General features: G+C 45.4%; 1 protein-coding gene across 4 annotated transcripts in view; it reads left to right on the top strand.

Moving 5' to 3' along the window:
• The window catches only part of SK (small conductance calcium-activated potassium channel), a 202,563-nt gene that overhangs the window by 114,637 nt on the left and 68,652 nt on the right, over window positions 1-19,274 (top strand). For all 4 annotated transcript variants that reach the window (XM_077654683.1, XM_077654682.1, XM_077654681.1 and 1 more), the window contains one exon: window positions 7,684-7,779. In XM_077654683.1, coding sequence (XP_077510809.1) covers window positions 7,684-7,779 — 96 coding nt within the window. The remainder of the gene's footprint in view (window positions 1-7,683; window positions 7,780-19,274) is intronic.

Raw genomic sequence — 19,274 nt, 5'->3', positions numbered from 1 at the left:
AAGAATTAAAAATTAAACGACCCGGCCAGTACCTTGTGTGTACTGGTTTTTTTCCTCACTCTCACGTAAAATAATTTCGTTCTAATGACAGGCTGCAGCCAAGTTTGAGCATATAATGACCGTAGTCATGCGTCAGTTCGACTGTTTTTCAATGCGGCATCTATAGCAAAGATTGCTAAGCAATACGGTTTGCAACTTTGTTCGCAGAACTGTTCTACAAGTGCTGATATGAGATAAATCCTTTCTTTATCTCTTGGCACGGTTGTACTACTTGTCCCGAGCTCGTCGAATCACGCATTTTGAAGTTTAATACTTCCGGAAAATCATAGACTTTCTTCTTGTCCCCGACGTCCCCACCGGCAGCAGGCCGGATGTTCATCCTATTACCATCTCGTTAATTGCTTCCTTTTCATCCTCTTTTCACAGTAGCGGACTGCTCATTACGGCCGCCAACTGTGCCCGGTTAATTTCGTTAACATCCTTACATTCCCTTTCTCTCTCTCTCTCTCTGTTCCAAGCTGACAAGCAAGGTCACCACTGTCGTATTTCCATCAAATAGTTCGTAATGCAAACAGGCCGACAAATTCACAGGGGAGCATTACTGACTCTTCGAAAATTTCCTCGCGTACGATTTGTCCCTCGGAGGCCTGAGTGCTGTGTGAGCGAACGGCCAACGGCAATGCGCGTCGGACTTCCGCCATGATACCGAACGGCTAGTCCTTGAGCAACCGTTCCTCAAATCGCATTGTTTTTGCAAGCGTCGCCCCACCTGCGAATCCAAAAGAGCTTGACGACCTGAGCCTCTGACAATGCTCGCGCGTGACGCAAAAGACCAGCCTAGCTTTCACATTGTCTTCGCTTGACTGCACGTCTTCGTGCGTCGTATTTTCAATAGCAGCAGTGTTTTTTATTATTATTCTCTATTAATTAAGCGTCGAGCTCTCACTCTCTGGAGGGTGTATTTTTAAAGCTTGTGCCAGCCCCCTCCTTTTTCTTTTGTCGAGGACACATTTGATCCCTGGGTATCCGACTGGTCTTCTTTTATTTATTGACGTTTGTCGTTTTCTTCTACTCAGCAATGCAAGATTTCTCTTTGGTTGATGAGAGTTTTCCAAACCAAAACTGTTTAGATTACTAGGGATGTATTAGAAGGTAGGCTCTCGCAGCTTAAGCGAATAATTAAAATAAACAATGAAGAAGCCAAAACTGGTAAAGATGTTAATAAATTCATAAATGTGCGTTTAAGTTCGATGCAGCCTTTATTTTTTTTTTGTGGGGGGGGCGGAAGGGGGGGGGGGGGGCTTCCTTTTTCCGGAGTGCGTTCATCATTTTGTGCAAAAGCGGGCTCCTCTACGAATTCACTTTTTGAGCAACGCGTAGCTTTTAGCAACATTTCGCTTTATAAGTCTCCTTGTCTCCTCTCTGCTTCAATATTTTGTCATACCAAAAGGAAAAAATAGTGGAAAATCGTATATCGAGTACCACCGTCTGTGTTCTCTCTTACGTTTTGCAAACATTTGATGTTTCGTCTTGTTGAATAGTTGATTTGCCCGTAACATATAGATTTTCATACATACCATGGTTGTTTGTATGCTTGCTTTCTGACTTGCTCGCTCGTCGTCTTCCAACTATTACGAACGTTTAAAAGTCGCATATCATATTAACTTTCTCGTTATTGAACGGTTTGAATTCGTCTTTGCAAAAAAAATCAAGGCTAACAATGTGGTAGTTATTTCCCTGCTCCGACTTACGTCGCGCTTCCTTTAGTTTCAGGAACTTGCTTTAGGAGCGGAACTTAGCCGCACTTTCTGCTGCCTCTAGGGTTCGAGTCTTTAATTAAAATTTCCTGCCCGCTCAGTTTGCAATGCGGCAACTGATATAAGCGAGTGCTTAACGCTTGAAAGCTTTTCGCGAAGAAAAAAAGCGAAAAGAAACATAAAACAATATTTCTTTATTTTTATAAACCTGCAGTAATGAGCCCACTTTGGAAAATGCTCAGCAAGCCAGATGACATCAACATTATGCTCTTGATATATTGAGACTCATAGCTTAGTTGCTCAAGATTCCCCCCCCCCCCAACCCCCGTGGAAGGATACAACTTTCAGGAATCGCGGTTGCACTTTTCTAATTATATGGCCTAAAATAGAGCGAATAATTCCACAAAACCGTGTCACAGCAATCCATGACAAAATAAAATTTGTAGAGTAAGCTTTATTTCAGTTTCCTAAACGTTGGCGTCGAAGAAGAAATGGCTCACTCTCACCGTTTCATTTTCTTTTTTCAGCACATGCTCGCATCCTCGTGTTTTGAGTACGACAGATGAAAAATGGGGCTTGAACATCTGTCTCCTTTCGCCTCCAAACCAAGGACTAAAAGACCCACCGTCCGATGGAAGGCTAGCGCAGCGATGCGAGAATTTCGCTGGTGCGCGATGTGAGCACTCTTGTCCACATCTTCCTCCGCATCACGTGATCCAAGTGCGCACCGCCGACAACGCACGCGCTAGCTGTTTGTCAACGCGAGAGACGCGCGCGAGTTGCGAGTTCTGCTTTGTAGCTGCCGCTGCCTTTCACCAGGAGGCGCTGAGGTCTGAGAAAAGCGCTTGTTCCGAGTCCGGCTTACCCAACTCCCTCCTTTACTTTTGTTGTTCGTTTGTGCCCACGCTTCCTTTTCTCACAATGGAACACCATCAAGCGTGTCCGCCATAGCTTAGATACACCTCTCCAAACACCACGACACCTCCTCCTCTCTCTCTCTCTCTCTCTCTCTCTCTCTCTCTCTCTCTCTCTCTCTCTCTCTCTCTCTCTCTCTCTCTATTTCTTCTTTCTGGGCTCTTCTTCTGTCCTCCCGTTCTTTGCTAGTCCATTTTTTTTTCGTCCCGAGCTGTCTCGTCTGTCTTGTTTTGTTTTCAACGCGCCTCTAGTGTCTCTCTCGTTTGGCTCTCTGCGCTATGCGAGTTGTGTGTGCGTGCCCGTTGCTTTTTGCCGTCCGCGCTGCCCATGCGCGATGCGAGGCCATCCAGCTGCAAAGCGGCGTCTGCCTGGCGCCATGCCAGGGAATGTTTGCGCGCGATTATGCGCAAGTTTCTTCTCCCGAGCTCCCTGGCGTGCCGTGCCAGGCCAGGCAAGGCAAAGCGCGGAGTTTTCGGGCACGAGTGGCGCGCCCCGCTCGGCGCTGCGGCGAAAAAAACCTCGCTGGTGGCGATGATGAAGGGAGACGTTCCGTCCGGAAATCGCGACGCCCGCCCACACGGCGATGGCGACGACGGAAACGTGCATACAGCGAATCGAGTAGCGTGCTGTGTCGTAAGTTTTTGCAAGGACGGGCTTGCTACAACAGCATTTTCAGCCCGATGAAGCCTTTACTTTTAGTTCATTATTTTGCAGCCTCAGTTATTACAGCCTGAAACCCCCTGAGATATCGTGGGCGTCGTGCGCACGAAGTGACGTCACCATATAACAGACACTTGACCCGTCGTGTCGCCACTCGTCAGTGGGTAGTATGATCTTATTGCCGCGAATATTTGTAGTGTTTGTTCGTTCATTCTTCAAAGCTGCCGGCACGCCACTTTGTCGCTTTGTTTGCGATACAAGACGCGACCAGATTTATCTCGATTGACCGCATCCAGGCGGAGCTGATTCGACGTTGTTCCAGAATGTTCTATAGTAACTTTGCACGCTTTATCTCGAAAGTTCGCTATCAGCTTTATATTGAGCATGGCCGACAGCGGCGGGCATTCGGTTCGACGACTGCCGAGCACGGTTGTTGCTACGCCGCCGCCGAGTGATTCAGTCCATTGTGGGCGCAAGTCTGCACAAATAAAAAGTTTTGTTTAGACGCCATTTTCACAGCCTTTCTGCTCCCCGGACTGCAGTCAACACTACGTGACAATATGAATGGCTCAAACGTTTACACGTGGCCTTGACGCGTTTACACATATAGCATCCATAACCTGCTTGCTGAGTAAGACCCCTTCAGCAGCTGACTTGGAAACTCATGTCAAATCATATGAACTGTGCGTCAACTTTTTTCCTCAGTATTTTATTGTCATCTCTATTTATTTCTTCTGTCTTCTTTTTTTCTCTATTTTTGGTACGCGATGCACTCGGCCTGCTTTTGGAAAAATTGCAACCTTTCCGAAGAATGGCTGTTACACACACTTCTGTTCATGTAGTCGGGCAAGCGCTCACTTAGCGTTTACAAGAATCATTATTAATCTCTATTAATTGTATAGAGCCTGTGCTCTGCGGGATATTAACTGCGGCGTACGTCTTTGCTTGAGTTCTACATTCCTGAATAATTCCGACTAGCTTTGGAGAACACTCCACGATGAATTTTCGAAATTCGAATTTGACCCAGAAACACTATTTGCTCATGTATTTAGTGTCAGGTGCTATCCTCATCGTTTTGGAAACACTTCGTCGTGATCATCTCAGTACGTGGTGCCTTGTGCTACAGTTGCGTTGGGCTAAAAGTGGCAAACAAAAAGAAACAGGGATAAAGATATAACTGGTGTCAACCGGGTATGCGACCCCAGTTAGCTTGGTCACACTTGCGCCAGTTACTGCTGCTTTTCAGCCAGGAAGTCCTACCAGAATGTTTCTTCCTGGATTAGTTCGTTATTCGACCTCCTTTCAGTGGCTAGCTCCGTATACACAGAAGTTTGAGATTGGGAAGCGAAGCGGAGCAGGCACCGAATGTTGGACTAGTATTCCTACTTTTTTGAAATACTAACCGTGCTGTGGATGAGAAGTGGGGCCGCACTGCAGAAAAGAAATATTTTAACCTAGATGCGGTGTAAGGCCAAGCCATTCCGGCACGGCGTCGATATCATAAAACAAAGTTTCTAGATTGTGAATGCAGAATCACTTCAAACATTCTTGCCTTATTGGCCATTGTTTATCTTTATTATTCAACGAAACAACAAAATTCCCCGTTTTTCAACAGAGTTCTTGGACTACCAAGTCTAGAACGTGAAGGAAGGATGATAAGTTGAGTAGCAATGAGAGTCAGCCAGGTAGCTTCTGAGCTCACAGGCATTGACAGAGCTCACAAGTGGAGACGAGCTTTAATCTAGACTGTGGCAAAGAATAAAACTAGTGCGCCAATATATTATCTAATGTCAGAGAACTCTTGCCATTCTCAGCTTGCTTTGAGATACGACTGCGTTTCGAGCGCAGTGAAACAGTTCCAGGTGTGGTTGAGTATCGTTCGCATTCCTCACTATCATGTTTTCTACGTTGTGCCGGATTTGGCAATACTAAACTGCGCAAGCACACCGCGCCATGAGCGAACACTAACAAAAAGCATCGTCCCTCGCGCTATCTGAGAGCCCCAATTACTTCTTGTGCTCATTTAGCTCATTCAATCGTGCATCTGAACATCGTGGATCACGACGCCTTACGTTTTCTTACTTATGTGGAGAAACCTGAACACGTTATTCATCACTGTTTTTCCCAACGTCATTGTTCCCTATTTTATTGCTCTCAGTTCCAATTCTCGCCGATTTTCTTGTTGGTGACTGTGCTAGAAAGCCGAAGTCTAAAATAAATGTCTATTGCAGCTCGAAGTATTACGAACATATCTTTCATACTGTACCTCCGGATTCTACTCTCTGATAACAGGAACAAAAAAAAAAGGGGGGGGGGGGATCTTTCGGGCTTATGCCACAGTCCTGCGACGTTCAGCACTTTTTATAAGTTTTTTATTCAAATTATGCCTACCATAGCCTGGTACTTCTCTGGCTAAGATCACTAGAAATACTATTATTATTACTCACGTCACGTTATGTCATATCAGAGATATGCCGCTTTGTTTCAATTCCTTATTTGAATTGTTCCGATATGTGAAACTCCTTGCTGTTTTCTTTGATTCTTTATATCAAAGTTATAAAGCTAGCGTACTATTTTTGTTTAGGAAAAGTGGCTGGGATCTATGAGGGTGTCCTGTTTCGACACCCGGTGCTTCGTAAAGTCGAAATAAAACTTAATTCAATGAAATTAATCTTTATTACCACCTATAAACATGGATGAAGCGAGGGCAGAAACCTACGTGAAAGCAACCTCGGGAAATGCCATTGTGCGTACTAACATGCCAGAAAATTTCAGCACAGTGCCATTCTTGAATCATCTGCATTGAAGTTCCACAAGTGTGGCCTGATATCGAAGCTGCCTCATAGTACTCAACAGCGTCATGCTTTCAGCTTAGCCGCGGTGATACATGCGTCTTGAAAGGTGATAAAAATGGCATCCGGTTAGAATTCCTTCGGTGCCGTGGATGAATTGTGAAAGCCAAGAATACTCCTGCCCACGCTCACGCTGGCACCCCTGCAAAAGAGCACGCCTCCGAAGCGGCCTCCAAAGCATAAAGTGGCTACTATAGCGCACCATCAGCAGAGCGCGCTGCGGCTTCCTCGGAGATGTGGAAAGCCCTGCTTTACATTCAGTTGCCGTATATGTCATCGCGCTTGTGAAAAATGCCGGCCCGGGCTTGGCTGCTTCTGTGCACTGCACATTTTGCCCAAAACAAAGTGAGGTTCTAATGTAAAGTTGAGGTAACAGAAGGGAAGCCCTTCCCTTTTTTTTACGTCCCAGCGCATGTCGTAGAGCAAAATACGCGGAGTGCTATTCATGACTTCTGGCGCTGGGGAAACAAAGTGCGTTGCATGGCTTAGAAGAGAAGAAGCGCCGTTTGTTTAGCCCTTGGGCACATGAATGCCGTGACGCGGAGTTTACTGCCTCCGGAGGGATGAAATCTGCAACAAAAAAAAAACACAAATGCGAACATAAATGATTATGAATGCTTTGTTGTAAATCGTTTGCTGGGCTTGAATAAGAAAAAAAAGCACGAAAGCGAAAAACCAACTACTACTAGCCTTCTATCCATTTTACACTGATGGCTGTGTAGCTGTAGCAGGAAAACCCTCCATTCACCAACTGGTCAACGAGGGTGTTATCCAACTGCACAAGTGTTGTGAATTGGGCTTGTCCGTTAACGTTCATATTTGTAACAGCGCAAGGGACGGAATACAAAGACGGAGACACCACGAGTCAGCGCACATGGTGTCTTTTGCCTTGTGTCCCGTCCTTTGCGTTGTTCCAAACAAAGGTACCAAATAGGCCTAGGCTGTAAAGGCGATGTTGATTGAAAAATGGGCACACTCGAGAGGCTTCAAAACGCGGTCACGTGATTCAGGCGTATCACGTGACATGAAAATTAGAGCTTGTGGTTAGGGACTGTCGCGAGAAGGATGAGACGCAGCTCGTTGCCTTATGTCACGCCGGTTGGTGGAGACAGCGGAAAAGTGCGACAATTTCAGCTATCGCTCCGAGGAGTGGTAAAAGAGCGAAAGAGAGTGGGTGTTTATAAAAGGGATTGAAGAGAAGATTATTCAAAGGCGCATAATTTCAACTTCATTACAGAAAAAACAACAAGTTTTCACAAAAATAAATTGATTCTTTCGGCAACCTCCATTCCCTTCATCCTGCGTTATTAACTAAACCTCGATCAATAAGGTTTCTATAAACGCATGTAAAATTGATGGAGAGGAGGCAAATAATAGAAGTTGGCATGGACTTTACAAGGGTGCCGAAAAATGCAGTAAACAGAACTATGTGTGGCGTCGCGAGCGTTTTTCCCGTCGTCTTTTTTTCTCACTTTCTTCCGCATTCTCTTCTCTTCCAGAGCTCGGTGTACTCGATGTCGGTGAAAACGCTCATCACTGTGTCCACCATTATGCTGCTGGGACTCATAGTAGCCTACCATGCCTTAGAAGTTCAGGTAAGACTGCCTCTTTCTATATGCGAGTACGCGAGACGTCGCTACATAGGAAGCCCGTGGCATGCATCTTGTACACGATAGAGAGTGGTTGATTGGCTCAAATTATAGTTTCAACCCCTCGGTGAACTGGTCCCTGGAAGGTCTGTGCTGGAAAGGAGGTGCTGTGGTACTGTCGTATACAACGTCTGATCCGGTGCATTACAAAAACCTGAACATCTGTGCAGTTGCTTAAGCCGCTCAAAAACAAGGTTGTATGCACTCATAAGCTTATCATAATTGTGATCAAGCTTGACTGAAACCGTAATTTCTCGCATTTTCAAAGAGCACCAAGTTTTCGGTCAGTACTTTTTAGCGCAGCTGCTTTCTGCGCATTCAGACGACATCCAAGTGGTTTTGACGCCACGGGAAACTGCGTAATTCCTGCAATGGCGCGCCTCCTAGACTCCGAATTGATATAGAAGCCTTATCTGCAGTTTCGGAAACCACACTTCAAGAAAAAAGTGTCCGAAATGGGCACATTTCGGTAGCAACCGGCGTAACACTTAACGGCTCGCACAATCACGCTCTGCTCTGCAACTCGCAGCTGAGAGGCTTCCGCGTCTTCAGCTAGTCTGTGTGCACTTCGAGGGTCCAAAGCCTCTCACGAGGGACCGAAGTTATGATATTCTTAATTTACTACACTTAGCGGAATACCGAACGTGTCTGTTTACTTCCAGAAAAAAAAGCCTAGATGTAACGGTACAGTGATTAATAACTCCGCCAAGTTAGTGTATCGCATTCTGGCTTGCTTGTATCATGTTATAGAAATCGTCGTGTCCGATCCCGGCCGCAGCGGTTACATTTCGATGGAGGCGAAATTCTAGAGGCCCGTGTACTGTGCAATGTCAGTGCACGTTAAAGAACTCCACGTGGTCGAAATCATTCGAAGCCCTTCACTACGGCGTCTCTCATAGCCTAAGTCGCTTTTGGACGTTAAACCTCATAAACCAAACAAATTAATCGTCAGAAGAGACGTACTAACTCCTATGGCACGTTGGTTGCAGCCTTAAAATGGGTTATTACCGCAATACTGGATTGTTTTGTTTAAGATGACTTGTGCTTGCAGTGAGAGCTATATGATGTTGCGGATTTGAAAGCTCGTCGCATGCATTCTAGATAGTTATTTCACTTGTTCATCCATCTTTTTCGCTTCTTTTCATTTATTCTGATGGTTTTACCTAATGTTATTTACCATAACTAGCTCACATCACCGTCTATTGGTTGCATTATGGTCAGAATTACCAGTGCATCAATAGCCCTCAACTACTAAACTAGTACTACTACTAATACTATACTTGGGCTAGACACTGTATCCCTTGTTTTCAATCAACAAAAAATATAAGCTATATCAGGACAACACCATTCGAAGTATCCCCCTGGATAGTAAGAGTATGTACTACAAACTTAGTGGTAGCCATCTTTGTACGCAAACAGTGAACACAATTTAGCGTCACTTTATTAAAAACAACACTTGACTCTCACTAGGCGGAACTAATTGAAGGCTATTTAGAATCTTTATTTCCATGTGTCCTGCAGTGACATTGCGGAAATTCGCTCTGACGGAGCAAACGCCCTGCCCCAAAACTCGGGTACATTTCCGGTCACTGTTCTCCCTCGATCGCGCTGTCCCGCGTTATCGGCTTTCGCGGCAATCTCCTGCGTAACCCAATATCTCTCTAGCGCGCGCTCTTCCTAGATTGCACGCCGCGACCACCGTTCGCCGACAGAACCGCGACAGCTTCGCAGTACCGTCACTTCCTGGTCCTCGCTCGGCGCGCAGGCACGTCAGTTTACCCGACCAAACCTGTCATGGACTGGAGGGGAGGGAGAGGAAAAGCGAGCCAGCGCCTCTTGGTCGTGAAGGGAGTGAATTTTCCCGAATTCCCACACTTCACTGCCGAAACGTGCCCGCATGCAGGGAAGGCGTCGGTACTGTCCCCTGCTTCCTCTTCCCTCTTTCAATTACTCTCTCTATCTCTCTCTCTCTGTGCGAGCTCCTCCTTTCCTAGCTGGCACAAGTACGCACTAGAGACTGAACAGGGAGGCCCCGCGCGAGAGATCGGCTGGAACTCCAACGCCGGCGCTATGAACGGACGTGCTCATCTAGCTAAAAGCGCCTGCCCTTTCCCCATCCTTCCTTTCTACTTACTTTTTCTTTCCCTCTTCATTCACGTTCGCTCTATTTCTCTCGCCCTCTCTCTCTTTTCCCCCTCTGTCTCGTCGGGCACGCAGCTACGGTTCTTTATGGAGCCGGCAGCTCATTTTCACTCTGTTTGTGAATATCGCTTAACAAGCCGCTCGCTCCACGTAGGGTAGATGTGTGTGTGCGAGCGCGCGTTCGTGCGTAGCATCGATTGAATATTGCCTCCCGGCGGTCACTCCGTCTAGGTTTGCACTCCGCCCCCCGGCTTTACTCTTCATGTAAGCTTTTCTCGTTACTTTTACAGTTTTGCATTCTAGCCTGGCCTGATCTGCCGCGCCTTCGCGCTACAATTTTTTTCTTGCGCGGATACCTATGCCTCGAAGGAGCGGATGTCCGACGATAAGCGTGAACGATGCACACAGGTGGCTGCTATTGGAAAGCTTGAAACTTTGGTTCAGCAAATTGCTTGGGTCTTCTTGCAACCTTGCTGGAGTAGCAAACCTTTTGATAGAATAATGGAAAAATTGGTTGTTGGGGAAAGGAAATGGCGCAGTACCTCTTTCACATATCGGCGGACACCTGAACACCACCGTAAGAGAAGGGATAAACGAGGGAGTGAAGGAAGAAAGTAAGAAAGAGGTGCCATAGTGGAGGGCTCCGGAATAATTTCGACCACGTGGGGATATTTAACGTGCACTCACATCGCACAGCACACGGGTGCCTTTGCGTTTCGCCTCCATCGAAACGCTGCCGCCGCGGTCGGGTTCGAACCCGAGTACTCCGGATCAGTACCCGAGTGCCCTAGCCACTGAGCCACCGCGGCGAGCCTTTTGATAGCCTCAATTTAGGTTTTCTGGGTCACCTGTTTTAGGTTTACGATCACGGCAACTATCATGGCTAGTCCCGTCGCTGCTCTACGAAAAGGACTAGCCGACCGATAGTTATAAAAAAAGAAACAAAGTAACTCGTTAAGGCTTGGAGTACTAAACAGGGTATTGGAATGGTGAAGGCGTTAGCCTGTTTTACGAAGGTAGGAAACTGGCCGGAAAAGTGCAGCCATTTTCCTATTCTTTTCCGGGATTATTTCCTGAAAGCTCTTGCAGATAACTCCAACGCAACGTCCTGAATTTACCGACTTAAAACGTCCATTCTTTGGCCGTAAACTTGGCTCGTTTGTTCGCAATGTTTTATACCCTCAGCCTCACCGACATATTGTACTGTATATTAGAAGCGACGGCTAATTATAGGGACTGCATTTGGGGTGATGACGCAGATCGTTGAGTTGTTCGAAATTTTAATGGAGTAAAAAGGTCTCAAAATGAACTTCCGTAAGAAGATCATGAAGTGCACAAAAAAATAAAAGTAATCAAATCAAGTTGCACTTTATAACCTACTGCTCTCGGGGAATTAAATGAGTGTGAAGAATGCCTCCGACGAAGCCTGTTCGCTCATTGGGAGAAATATTTGAGTTGATTGTGAAAAATTGTGCTCTCACAGAGTTTTGTATTCGTCATATATGCGCACACAAACCACACTTTCATGAACACATTTTCAAAACACGTTAGCCTTGCTGTGACCAGTACATTCATTTTCAAACAGGACGAAGCGCCCTTTTGATGTGGCTTAGTAGCTATGGCGTTCTTCTGCTGAGCCTATGGTCGCGGGACCTGATGCCTGCCACGGCGACCGCATTTTGGTGGAGTCGAAATGCAAAAGCTACTGTGTGCTGTTTGATATCAGTGCAAGTTAAAAACGCCAAGTGGTCAAAATCAATCCGTAGTCATCTACTACGGCGTCTCTGATGCCTCATGCGCAGTTTTGGGATGTTAATCCCCTCATAACATGTCAAACAGTGCGAGGAATCCTCTGGGTTTTTGCTTTCATTGATTGGACAGCGATCCCCCCCCCCCCCCAAAAAAAAAAAAATGAGGATGACTCTGAGAGGTTTCAGTCACGCATTCTGATAAACCGATAAACTTAGCAGGTTACGAACAATCGTTGACAGTGCAGGCTTCATAATATCGTTATGAAGAAGACGAAGAAGAGGGCAGTGGTGCATGTTGGAGCGCTCGCTTTTGGCCCGCAGCCATTAAATTTTATTTCATCTGTCGTCCAGTCGTCCTGTTCCTTGGCTTGCAACCTCGTAACAATATTATCAAAATCCCTTTTTCATAAGATGTAATATGTGTGGCTTTAATTTTGTTAATGCTTTTTCCCACCAGAGAAAAAAAGAAGTGCTGTCAACCGCTAAATCTACCGCATCGTGCTTTCTACTCGTACATCCGCTCCTATTTACACACGTCCACTCCACCGGAGCACGTTATCGCCTCTATAGCTCCATTTTCTTTCCTTTTTTCCTCCTTTTCTTTCCAGCTTTCAGCAACGCCACGACCTCCCCAACCATGATTGTGTGTGAAATATATACTGATGGCTGAGAAAGAAGGAAGGCTCGACTTTTTTTTTACTAATTTCTCTTCGCATAATGCGTGCGGTATGCAGCAACATTTGCTTGTATTTTCCTGGAATCACTTTACCGCCGGAGCAAAAAGGAATGAAAAGGAAAAAAATAAGAAATATATCGTTCCACCCCTGAAAGCAAGGTCAGAGGCGCACCCATTATTGATGTGCGCATGCGTGCCGCCTCTGTTCCGCGGTACGCACATAGCGTCGCGGCTTCGTAACCGGGGGTTGAACGAATGGGCTGGGTCGGAGATTAGAGGTTCTCCGGCGATAATTCAGAGCGTTTTTTCACTGCGGGCAGGAAATCACGCGTTTGGGGTAGCCAAAACCAGTCCGCAAGTCTGGCCTTTTTGTGATTTAGGTGAAAACCGACGATACCGCATACATCAACGCTGTTAGAGCGCTAGTGAAACGTTTAACGTAGAATACGCGTGAGACCTTTCGGGTGCCACTGAGTGGTGAAAACGCATAGATCACTACGCAGGTTTATGCATCAAACAATTTTTTCCGCATTTCAGAGGATAGAAAATTATTATATATTATAGCCTAGCTAGTTATGTGTCACAATTTAAAAAATCTAACAGTTCGGTTACAATGTGTAATGAGAATTTCAGTGACACTATTTTAGCGGGTGTGCATGCAGTGGATACGGACATGCGATATCTGCAGTTACTTTTTTACCTCTGCTTATATGCCGCGTAAGTTTTCATTTGGCGGTCTGGCGGACACCCTTAATTTTTTCGCGTTCCTTTTACCGGCGGCGAGCTTACAGGAGCTCTTCTGTTTCGACTGTCCGCGCAAGATACAACGGCCTACTCATCATGTCTGTGCAACTGCAGTGATGAGTACTGAGGCGCCGCACAAAATATCACCATCACAATTCATACTGGCACTCTCTTAGCGCGCGCACAGTGTCATCACAAGAGGGGCAACGCACTCTCATAGACGCAGACACCAGAACGCTCACCGCGCAGGCGAGGTGACAGCTCACCCGCCTCGCAGAACAGCAGCCCTTTTTGCCGGAACTGCGGTAGAGCAGGAGGCGGGAAATACAGTGCCCAATTCCTCCTCTCCGGTGCTATACGCACACATACGAACGCGATACATGCATGCGCTGTAGGTAAACTTTCTTTGGCGATAGTGTACTACAGCAATATACTTCGGAGCAGATTCCTGGTTTCCCCTTCGCCACTTCACGGCGTGTCTCGCCCCCTCCCCCAACCTCACCTTTCCTCCTCTCTTTGAATCACAACACCGACCGACACGATCACTGTATCGGGAGTAGAGGCACTGGTAGTTTTCGCTGTAAGAGGGAAAAGGAAGCTACGTATTAGCAGTATCCCCATCATCATCAGCCTAACTACGTACAACGCCGGACTAAGACCCTTTCCATGTCCTTCCAGTTAATCCTGTCCTGTTCCAGGCGGTGTCACGTTATCCCTGCTGCCCCCTTTATTAGCAGCATACAGACGAGAAAATGCCCTGCTTTATTGTAGTCCCACCTTCTGTAAGAAAGTACTTCTCCTCATGAAGGGTCATATTACGGTAAAGCAAGCTTCGCAGGAGCAGGGTCACAATGGCTTATAAAAGACAGCGCTGGTCGTTAAATACTTCACAGGCACAAGGTTGGAAGGCGTGTGTCGTTAAAAAGGTGGAAACTCCAACAAATCGGCCTAGTGTCAGCGAAATCATAGCGAATGAGGAAGTGCTGGCGTGACAACGCATTGGTTGCGGTCAAGTACAAGCGTCTGTAGAAAGGAGAGCCGAGGGTGTTTGTGTCGCAAGCTCTCTCGCAACACGCTGGTCGAAGTTTCTTGGACGACAGCGCTTTGCATGTGCGCGTAAATATGGGTGGAGTAAGTGCCCACTTCATGAAACTCTGGCACAATGGGCCCACAAGCTTACAAACATACACGAGAGTTTATTCTTATTGTAGCATACTGTGGAGAGTCACATTCGAGCATGCCCTATGTAATCTTAGTCGCGTGATATCTTAGTTTCGGAGTTTACTGCAATGCAACGTTTTTTGCTGACCGCGCGTTACTGGAGCCCACAGAGCAGCTCGGTGCAATTAGAGAAGCCTATAAGCTAGAAGCTTATCCGATGTGTCCATAAAATGCTTCCTTTTCCGCGGTAATCCTTAAAAATCCCTTCTAATCATTTCAGTGAGACTGGCACATGCAGAGTTCTGAGCTGCAATGGCTATTTCTGTGAACGTGGTGACCCGTGGCCTCTACGCCGGCTTCGAGCAGCGTATATGAAGGTTGAACACGCTCTGCTGGTACAAAATACATGGCCGCCACTTGCAGCGCGATACGCTACTGAGTTTGCAGGCGTATCAGACTGACTTGAGACAGCTGTGCGGCAAACATGCTAGAGAGTTTATTCCCTCCGTGCCCAGCGGGGAGTCCTGGCCACATTCATAGTGCGTGACCTCAAACGAACGCGCATAACACGGAATGCTGGGAGAGAAAACTTCACTTATAAAACGTCAGCCACATAAAGAAAAAACGCACCGCAGTCAAATAAACCGTTCTGGCGGAAGGTTTCCCCGGGTTCGACAAAAAAACGCGAACGGCACACGCAGAAAAAAAATTGATCAGGCACCTATAAAAGAAATTGCCCACTTAATCTCAAAACCGCTCGCTTACATCTGCAACCGCATACTTGCTTCGGGAATCTTTCCTGCGAAAATGAAGATAGCTCGTGTCGTCGTCATTCACAAGGGAGGAACATACAGTGACCTGAACAACTATAGGCCGATTTCAGTTTTGCCTCTTTTTTCGAAAGTGATTGAACGTGTCATACACAAACGCCTCGACAACTTTTTTGTTGCAAAAAACATCATATCAACAAAGCAGTACGGGTTCCAGAAAAAAAGATCAACTGAAATGGCCCTCGTACAAATAAAAAATAAAATAATTAGAAATATTGAGGATAAGCTCTACACCATTGGAATATTTCTAGATTTTCGCAAGGCCTTCGATTCCATCAAACATCATATTTTGCTAAGAAAACTGGAAATATGTGGAATTAGGGGCATAGCACTTCTACTCATGCGCAGTTATCTTGAGTCGCGTTTTCAGTTCGTATGCCTACATGGCTATAAATCAAACCCAAAGACTGTAAAATATGGTGTACCGCAAGGATCTATATTAGGCCCTTTGCTCTTCTTGATCTATATAAACGATATAGTTAACATTCCTAAAATTGATGATATAGTATTATATGCAGACGATACGAATGTATTCTTCTCTGGAACAAATCTTAAAGAACTTGAAAACACTGCTAACACGTGGCTATTAAATCTTAGTGTATGGCTAAACTTAAATAGTCTTGAACTCAACGAGAAAAAAACTAAATTTATGCTTTTTTGTGCAGAAAACAAGCCAATTGATTACGATTTTAAGCTTCGTTACGGCTCTTGCTACCTTGAGCGTGTCAGCTCCCATTCCTTTTTAGGAGTTAAATTCCATCACAGCCTAGGCTGGAGCGACCACATAGACCACACCCGTGTCAAGATAGCGAGAGCTATTGGTATGCTTTCCCGGCTTCGAGATCTTATACCTTGCTCGCTGAAAAGACAGTTGTATTTCTCTCTTATCCATTCTCGCATCAGTTATTGTCTTCTTATCTGGGGTACTTGTAACAAAACTGACTTAGAAAAAATATCAGCCCTGCAGTCGCGTGCAGCTCGGTTTCTTTTACCTGCAGGAAACAACACAAAAAGTTGCTCGGCAAATACACAGTCTCGAATGATCCCTGTGAAAACCATGTATGAACTCAAAATATGTGTGCTTATTTATAACGAAATAAAAACAAATTACATTAATTTTTTTAACACGTACCTAAATAGATCTACTGGTTACAGCTTGCGTCAGACTTCTGTTGTGGTAAATAGGCCTCGTACTAACTACGGAACACAATCAATTGAGCACCAAATCATGTTGATGTGTAATTCTCATACGTTTGTAATAGATGCAGCTAAAAATAGTTCCACGCCCAGGGGTTTTAAACGCATCTGTTCGTCTTTCTTTTTTAACGTTGTGTCCTAGACGACCAAATGCTTACTTCTGGTTCTGTTTGATGTAATATTATGTCGGTTCGAACAACCCTAATGTATTGAATTTCTGTACCATTTTTGTATATGATTTAGTGTGTATTATTATTCTATTATCTGTATATATTTACAAGAACTGTTTATGATGCGTCTGCTGTGTAAGTGATGGCAAGGACAGCTTTTTTTGTTGTGTAATGCAATACCGCTCCTGTTGCTGTACCCAAGCGAGGACAAGACCCAGTCAGGAGGTTTAGCACCTCCTTTTGTCTTGCCTCGTGGGCAATACCTGTATGTTGTCCAAAGGAGAAATAAACAAAAAAAGCGTTCTCATGGTTTGTGCTTACATCATATTTTGTTAGAGAAATATATCTGCAGTGCTGTTGCGCCACTTCCGGGTTCATAAATAAGTGTTACAAGGCAGTGTAAAACTTACGCCATGTGAAATTTTCCTCACAGTCATTGACGGTTTCCGTGAAAAGTACAGGTTATTGGTTTCAAGCTCAAAAATCCCAGCTCGTTTCGGATAAGCTGCAGCAAAAATCAAAACAGGAAAGAAAAGTCGGCCATCGCGTTGATCTGGCCGTGAGAAGAAATACCTTTTGCAGGTTTCCTACTCCTTTATGCTCAAAACCACTTGTTTTTCCACAACTCTTAGGACACCTTGCTAAATATTTCCTAGAAGACTTTTTAAGCGTGATTTTTAAAAGCATATTAATTATTTGCGCTCACTTCTCAACGGGCATCTTCATTACGCTTCATATTCTTTACAGTCATAAGCTTCGAATACCTACGTGGAAATAGTTCATGATCAGGCTTTAATACAAAAACAGCGAGCTGTTGTTTGAAGTAGCGACGAGAGAATGAAAATTGGCACGTGTAAACGTAGCAGACAGTCAATGCGGCCTCTTTCTTCCCTCGACCGCCGCATTGGCTCAGTGGTTATGGCACTCGGCTGCTGATCAGAAACACGCGGGTTTCATCACGGCCGCGGCGGTTAGATTTCGAAGGAGGCGAATAGCTATAAGCCCGGGTACTGTGCGATGTCAGTGCATGTTAAAGAACCCCTGGTGGTCTCAATTATCCGGAGCCCTCCGTTACGGCGTCCCTTATAGCTTTAGGACGTTAAACGCCATAATTTAAACACTTTTCTTTCGCAAATTAAGCCACACGCTGTTTCTCCCTGAGAGTCCACACATTATAGAGCACCCTTGCTCGCTGGTTCAACAGTCAACCGAGGTATGCACGCTGTCGGACGGTCAGCAGTTCTCGCCTTCGCAGACGGTCATAAACAGTTCAGTCGTTTTGATCCCAGTTTACGACTTATTTAAATTGTGTCGCTTTCTCGTATAAGCAGAAAAATGCGGTGAAGGCCGAGAGCAATCGATATGGTCGCCACGAATAGCTGCAGCGCAGGGCGCGACGCCACTGGCAACCTGTTTTCCTCTAGTTTGAGGTTTTTATGTTCTTGTGTTTTCTTTATAGTTTTTTTACGTGCGGTTTCTACTTTATACACCGCCCTACTGAATGGCGGGTCTTAAGAAAGGCGTGTGCCTGGAAATCCGTGCACTTTGTGCATTATCAGATCGACATCTGTGTTTTTCGTTAAGCTGTGCCGCGTACTTTTTTTTTTCGGGTCGGGTAAAAAATGTTGCCTATCTCAGCTTGCTCAGTATATCGATCAGCCCTGCAGCATATTGTGGTCTTTTTATAACCCGTGATCGCAGAGAAGAAAATAGGATGAGTGAGCAAAAAAAACTTCGATTCAAGCACTGCATTACTTGGGACCCTGGCTTTGACAAGAAGCAAATTATTATTAAGAGCCGAAATTAAAGGTTAAGTTTAAGCGTGGAGGAAATTAGTATATGCACAATAAGTTTGAGTACATTTTCTCGGAACAAAACGAACTTTGGGCATGCAAAAGATGTGAAGATTAAAGTTCTACTGAATGGGTTTTAGAATTCGACAAGCTTTTTGAGAGGTAGAAGGTGTGAAACTTCTAGAGAAAGCGTGCGAAGTCTGTTGGTGCTAGCATTTGAAATAGTGATGTAATCGCCAATTAAAACCGCGATGGTGTTCACGCTTCACCGCAGCGTGCAGCGCCCGCGTGATGACGTCATTTATGGTGGCGGCAGACTTTCAGCACAGTAACGCTTACCTGAAGGAAGAAAATTAACGCAACCAAAGGCAAAGCTCTCAGAGCGTTGTTTGAAGGCATTCAAGAAGACATGACCGCCCGTGGACGCAAGCAAGAACGCTCTGAAAGCCGAACATTTATGACGTCTTTACTAAGCTTCTCCGCACTGCTTTAAAGCTGAAAGAAGAAGCCTGATCATTGCTGTGGTTTTAGTTCGCAATTATGTTACAAGCTCAAATGCTAGCGCAAAACACTTGGCACACATTCTATATACACCCAGCTTTATAGAACTGAATCCTGGAGTCTTCTCAAATATCCAAAATAAATTCGGGAAGCTTCGCGGCTGTAGGCACTTCATTTCGATCGAACCAACTCGATCGGAGCAAGGTCACCATTACAAATTTCATTGCACAAAAAGATTGAAAATGTTTAGTCTTAACGTTTCATTTCAGAGAAATGGTACCGAGCTATGTGCGCTCACGCTCACGGCAACGCATGTTTCTAGAGTGACACATTATGGTATTGTGACACCCAACTAATCTGGTGCAGCGCTTGCTGAAGCTAATTAAAGTTCTTGTCAACAAAGCAGCTCGCGGATAGATCAAGCGCCGAAATAAACTGGCACATCTGCTGTGCTTCATCTCGACCGCCAGAACTGT

Source organism: Amblyomma americanum, chromosome 2 (genome assembly GCF_052857255.1).
Source record: "Amblyomma americanum isolate KBUSLIRL-KWMA chromosome 2, ASM5285725v1, whole genome shotgun sequence".
In the NCBI taxonomy this organism is placed as follows: domain Eukaryota; kingdom Metazoa; phylum Arthropoda; class Arachnida; order Ixodida; family Ixodidae; genus Amblyomma; species Amblyomma americanum.
Note: the sequence above shows the minus strand (reverse complement) of the source record. Positions and strands in the feature narration are given on the sequence as shown.